The sequence below is a fragment of the Cyprinodon variegatus genome, unplaced genomic scaffold (assembly GCF_000732505.1).
Source record: "Cyprinodon variegatus isolate N-32 unplaced genomic scaffold, C_variegatus-1.0 Scaffold893, whole genome shotgun sequence".
Taxonomy (NCBI): Eukaryota; Metazoa; Chordata; class Actinopteri; order Cyprinodontiformes; family Cyprinodontidae; genus Cyprinodon; species Cyprinodon variegatus.
Window position 1 is genome coordinate 90,536 of NW_015151346.1, and position 6,594 is coordinate 97,129.

Sequence of the window (6,594 nt, forward strand, 5' to 3'; positions counted from 1 at the left end):
AAGGGGTGAACTAAAGGAATAAACTTAAGGGATGAACTAAAGGGGTGAACTAAAGGGGTGAACTAAAGGAATAAACTTAAGGGGTGAACTAAAGGGATGACCTAAAGGGATGAACTAAGGGGGTGAACTAAAGGGATGACCTAAAGGGGTGAACTAAAGGGATGAACTAAAGGGGTGAACTAAAGGGGTGAAGTAAAGGAATAAACTTAAGGGGTGAACTAAAGGAGTGGACTAAAGGGATGAACTAAAGGAATAAACTTAAGGATGAACTAAGGGGGTGAACTAAGGGGGTGAACTAAAGGAGTTAACTAAAGGAATAAACTTAAGGGGTGAACTAAAGGGATGAACTAGAGGAATGAACTAAAGGAATGAACTAAAGGGGTGAACTAAAGGAGTGGACTAAAGGGATGCACTAAAGGAATAAACTTAAGGATGAACTAAAGGGGTGAACTAAAGGGATGAACTAAAGGGGTGAACTAAAGGAATAAACTTAAGGGGTGAACTAAAGGGATGAACTAGAGGAATGAACTAAAGGAATGAACTAACGGGGTGAACTAAAGTGGTGAACTAAAGGGGTGAAATAAAGGGGTGAACTAAAGGAGTTAACTAAAGGGGTGAACTAAAGGGATGAATTAAAGGACTAAACTTAAGGGATGAACTAAAGGGGTGAACTAAAGGGATGAACTAAAGGAATAAACTAAAGGGGTGAACTAGAGGAATGAACTAGAGGAATGAACTAAAGGAATGAACTAAAGGGGTGAACTAAAGTAATGAACTAAAGGGGTGAACTAAAGGAGTTAACTAAAGGGGTGAACTAAAGGGATGAACTAAAGGAGTGAACTAAAGGGGTGAACTAAAGGAATGAACTAAAGGGGTGAACTAAAGGGATGAACTAAAGGGGTGATTTAAAGGGATGAACTAAAGGGGTGAAGTAAAGGAATAAACTGAAGGGGTGAACTAAAGGAGTGGACTAAAGGGATGAACTAAAGGAATAAACTTAAGGATGAACTAAAGGGATGAACTAAAGGGGTGAACTAGAGGAATGAACTAAAGTAATGAACTAAAGTAATGAACTAAAGGGGTGAACTAAAGGGGTGAACTAAAGGAGTGAACTCAGTTCACCCTCACCACCTCATCCACAGCCTGTGTTTGTGAAGCTTCAGCTCCCTCTTTTGTTGGTTGATAGACATTACTGCCAGGTGTCCATTTAAAAAGGAAGCGTATTTACACTGCAGTGGATTTTTTTCTTATTTTAGTTCAGGTTTTGGTTCTGTTTCCATCCACAAATATACAAAAAATAAAAGCCCCTAGTATAGAGATACTGCCATATTTAATGATACCCTTGGTGAAGATGTGTTAATAGGAATTAATCCTGTATCTTTTTAGAATCGTCTCACACTGAAAACATTTCAGGAAATCCTCACTTTAAATTTAAAACATTTATTAGTTGTTGTAGTTTTCCAATTTGAGAAAGAAATTATATTTCACCCCCAAATAATATGTGCCACAGTCATTGCCCCACAGCACGTCTCCATACTCCTATATTATTTCACCAGGCTGAAGGACATGGAGAATGCAGAGAGCAGAATCTGTGACGATTTCTCTCTAGTGCAGTTCCAGTCCTCCAGTTGGGGTTTGGAGGAAAAAATAGTTTTGGCAATATATCGTGATTTTTGGCTGCCTGATATAATATCAGTCTTTTAGTTCCTAGTATCGATTTTTCTTGTAAACAAAACATTTTTACCTGAAACTGAGGGGAAATGGGCTACCTTTGTACCCCCACTCTGGTAGATGGCGCTGTGGAGCCCTTTAGCTGTGTGGCGCAGCGCCGTGTCTGTAGCTCCAATTCACAGCAAACGTAATCTCAAGGTACTTTACTGTTCACCAGATCATCCAGTCAAATTGATTCAAAGTTTTCTATACAAGGAAAACCAGTTGATTGCACCGACTCGTTGACTCTTCAGCAATCCCTCACACTAAGCATGCTTGTAGCGACAGTGGAGAGGAAAAACTCTCTTTTAACAGGGACAGAACGATATTCGTCAGCATCCCTCTATCAGAGTCTTTAGCACGTCTCTTCATTGATCTGGGGGTCCAAGACCGAAAAACATTAAAACTCTGTTCTAGGATTTAAGTTTTGGACCTTTTGCTGCCCCTTGATGCGCATCAACCATTGACTTTGCATGTAAACTAGTTGCTTTTGCTGCCTCTGCTGCTCTAGGTGTGAACGTAGCATTATGATGTTGTTAGCTCATGTCACGAGCTCTCAGTCTCGGCTTGTTTCGTTCTCAATCTGATCTGAACACCTCAACAGACGGCATGCGCGTTCATGTGTTTTGAAGGCGTGGTTTCGAGGTGTGGTCTGAAGGGAGAGGCATGGTTGCGTATGTTCAGAAATATAGCTTGCTGGAGCCGTTTTTCCAAGATCTCCTACAGCACCTTTAAGAGAATTTGCATCCAGTGGTGCCTGGACAATTGTTTCATAGGGGTGGCCAGATGGGGCCACTAAAAACCTTGGGATGGCACGCTGAAACTAAAAGCCATAATTTCAGGGTTTGAATCTACTATTGTGGTAAACCTGCCTGTAGAAATCATAAAGACTTCAGTAAACACCTAATCATATCTTGGTTTATTGTGTGAATTTTAATGTTACATCGCTGGCTGTGCATGATAGGATGAAATGCTACAAGTTAGAGTGGTGAATGGGGTGCACAGGGCATTGCACAGGGTTGCCGTGGCCACCCTCTGGTGGCACCACTGTTCACGTCACATAGTGATGTCATAAATAATCGAGCCTGGTTGGTTTTAATCTTCTCTCTGTGATTTAGGGATGAAACTTCATGATAGAAAATCAGAATGAATTATCTTAACACAAAGTGGAAAATCTGTCCTGAACAAAAGTTTTAGCAATAACTGTGAGTTTCCTGTTCACCCGCAGAACACGCCAGACAGATCACCAAGTCCATGATGAGGAAGCCAACCATTGAGAAGCTAAGGTCCAACAGAGAGGCCGACATCCAGAACTTTGTCAACTTCATCACCAAAGAATCCATCCAGAAGTCGCTTCGCATGTATATGGAGATGCTGAAACAGAAGAAGGCCTGAAGATCAAGGGGACACGGTCATACAGAGTCTACAGAGGAACTGGACGCAGGACCTGACAGCTCATCGTTTAGTGCTCACTGAGGAATGATCCGTTATCATCGATTTATCAACTTTGTGTTTTGTTGGTCTGAAAGAGACAATAGCAAAAACCTAAAGTTGAGTTAAGATGGTTTGAAATTAAACCTGAGTGAACATTGATTTCAAACCCTGTCAGGTTTATGATAATATGAGCCTTTAGCCTGTAAGTGCCTGTCTTTCTGTACATTTAAGAGTCCTAACAGCCACTGCAGCCAGTGGTGAATATAAGTAGGTAGTTAGAGCCAAACTATTGGCGATCTCAGAGTTCTGTCCATTTCATACTGTGAATTTCTCAATAAGGCTTTAGAATATTATGGTGGGTATATGGAAGTTTTTCTTTTTTTATTCAACACAAACATTATGTTTCTTCATTGACTTTAATATTACTCCATGGCTCAGAATAAAATGTTTCCCTATTAAAGGTCTAGATATTTGGTCTTTTATTTTCAGTCAGTTACCCAGGCGCATGTTGAGCTCTAACAGCAAAGCCCTCTGTCGGTGCACATATTGTTTCAAGAAAGTCATGTGACCAATACAGAAGCTGCTTCAAACTGACTGATACACTACAATGTGTTTTAAAGTGCATCTGCCAAAAAAAATCTGATCTTTTGCGGTTGATCATGAAATTAAGAAATATGGACCAGCCTCAAGGCAAAGGGGAGGTTCCAGGCATGTGGGACCATTTTGATCTCATATTTGTTTTAAATTTCCATTGTATCATCATGTTCCTTTCAGCTATCAATCAACTAAATAAATAAAATGCCTCTAAGTTTGCTGTTCTTACTGTAGTTATTTTAAATAAATCCTACCCCACAAACATCCTTATTCATATGTTGACTTAAATGTTCCTGTTATATATTCACTTTTATGGACTGCATCTAAATTATCATTTTTTTATTGAAGATATGGAATAATATAGCAACAATACCTTAAATCATATTATAGGTCATTAAATAGGTCCGTTTAGTCTGTCAAAGAGGCTGGGTGTAGTGATTTTAAATGTCCAGCAGGTGTCAGTATTCAGTAACAGTATGTGTTGAAACACCTCATGAACCCATCACTAGGACTGGTAATGTTAGGTTTAGGGTAAATGTCAGGCATAGATACATGTTAGCACTTAAAGGGTGGGAAATGACTGAAAATCAGTGCAGGGAACCTCATTAGGGGACTGGGTAGAGCATAGGTTCTGAGTTTGAAACCCAGTCCCACACACTGCCACTCTGGGTCTCCGAGCAAGACCCTTAACCCTGATTGGCGCTGCGAGTGGCAGCCCACTGCTCTCCAGAGGAGTTGGGTTAAATGCAGAGAGTTAATTTCTTCATTGTGAGATCAATAAAGTTTAATTTATTTATTTATGGTCCTCACTACATAAAGCAAGACGAGTCTTCACCAAAGGACCGCATGGCTCCAATATTACAGAGTATCTATAATGAGGTGTGACTTGTTTGTGCCTTTCATGCTGTGTTTTGAAGAGTGCAGAAAACTTCTGACGTACCTGGTATCAGGTTTTTATTTTAACTTTTGAAGTGACAAATTCAAATATTCAAATACATTTTAGGAAGTTGTTCATAATAAAATACAGAAAACATAAAATTAATATGCAGTTCTACTGATAAACAAGTCTAGTAAAAATGGCACAACACAAAACATGGCAAATATTTGTTGGCGAGTACCCTAAAGTAAGAGATCTTACAATGCACTGTGGTTCCCATTAGAAATATTCCAGTTAACTGTGTAATTAACTTAATATCCATTGAAAATACCATTAAAACACAAGATGATTCTTTTCATTGAAATAGTCTTGACCCCTGAAATACCCAATAGCTAGGTACAGCACAAAAAGTTCTGTTACAATATAGACTATTTACTCTCTTGGTAGACCATAATGGTAGACCTTGGTAGACCTTTGGAATACCTGTTGGTATTCCAAAGTTACCCAGCTGATACTGTTTTATGAACCTGGTAATAAATCCTATAATATTTCTTCCTGCTCTCTGTAGGGACCCTCATAGTACTGTAAAGTGGTCTATTTGAAATACAGCCCGGTTGACATAGATCCCAAGTTAAGAAGTCCCATACAAATCATGAAAGTACTCTTAGAACCTCAAAATTGAAATACACTTTAATTAGAAGGTGACAAACCCTTTATAAGGCAGCTTTGACCATGTACCTACCCTGGAGGCTCCTGTTAACAGGTTTAGGTTAAGAACCACCCAGACAACAGGGTTTGGTTCCTGTTGGTAACTACTATTATACCTCATAACTGTGCTGTGAGAACCTTCTTTGTCTTCTTTAAGTTACAAAATCAGGTTATATGTCGATACCAAAAAGAGCGTGTGAGCTTGTTGTTCACAGAAACAGCTGTCACGGCAGCTGGTTTAGCTGCTGTTAGTTAAAAATGAGGAACAGAGAGCACCACTTTTATAGCAGAGAAAGAAGAATAAGGAGAAGTGTGTTGTCACAAGAGGTCACAACTGATGGGGAGCTGCCCTGTAGTTTGGTAAATGTGTAAATTCATTCAATCTGGTTTGGGCTGGTCCTTGTGATAAATGTTTATGCACAGGTTGAAAGAAAATATGGGGCTTTGATGTGTTTTGTTTTACTAAAGATGAAACAAAATGTAACATAAACCAAGCTAATCAACACAAAGTAAGACAACTAACCTGGGATAAGCCAGATTGATATGTGTAGTTCAATTTGAATTCTACTGAGTTTGCAAATCTTACAACAATTAATCTTGCTTGCAAGGTAAACTGGTTGTAGCTTGCATGTGTGAAAACTCCTTATGAGGCCCTAATCTGGTACGGTTGTTCTCCAAGCATCAACAGGGGTTTGTCTAAAGATGTTTTAGAACTGATAATTGACCTTTAGTTTAATTAATTTCAATTCAGTTTATCTATATAGTGCCAATTCACAGAATGTCATCTCAAGGCACTTTACAGTTACCAGATCATACAGTTAAATTGATGCACAGTTTTCTATCTAAGGAAACCAGTTGATTGCATTCAGTCATTTACTCAAAAGCAATCCCTGACCCCAACAATTGATGTAGCGATATTGGAGAGGAAAAACTCCCTTTTAACAGGAAGAAACCTCCAGCAGAACCAGGCTCAGTGTGAGCGACCATGTGCTGAGGCCGACTGGGGTTCAAGGAGACAGAAGCAGAGATTCAAAAAGCAGCTGTAAATGGCGGCCCCATCCAGGAAACACACAGCCAGGCAGACAAGCTCCAAGCCAGCTCCCATGTCAGAGGATGAAGAGAGCACATCCAGCCAGTCACCGTCAGAGAAACAGGACTACACTGGAAAAACAGGCCGATCTCCAGCAACTATAAACAAAGGTATGATAGCAGCAGCACAGCTGATATTTCTCTCCAGGATGGAGTCACAGCCAACAGACTTTAAATTACTC

The 6,594-nt window shown here is 39.7% G+C and overlaps 1 protein-coding gene across 1 annotated transcript in view; it reads left to right on the plus strand.

The window, feature by feature from the left end:
* Positions 1–3,940, plus strand: part of eci1 (enoyl-CoA delta isomerase 1) — a 10,478-nt gene extending 6,538 nt beyond the window's left edge. The window contains exon 7 of the mRNA XM_015397858.1: positions 2,939–3,940. Within this exon, the coding sequence (XP_015253344.1) occupies positions 2,939–3,105 (167 nt within the window). The 3' untranslated portion in view covers positions 3,106–3,940. The remainder of the gene's footprint in view (positions 1–2,938) is intronic.
* Positions 3,941–6,594: the final 2,654 nt, after the last annotated feature.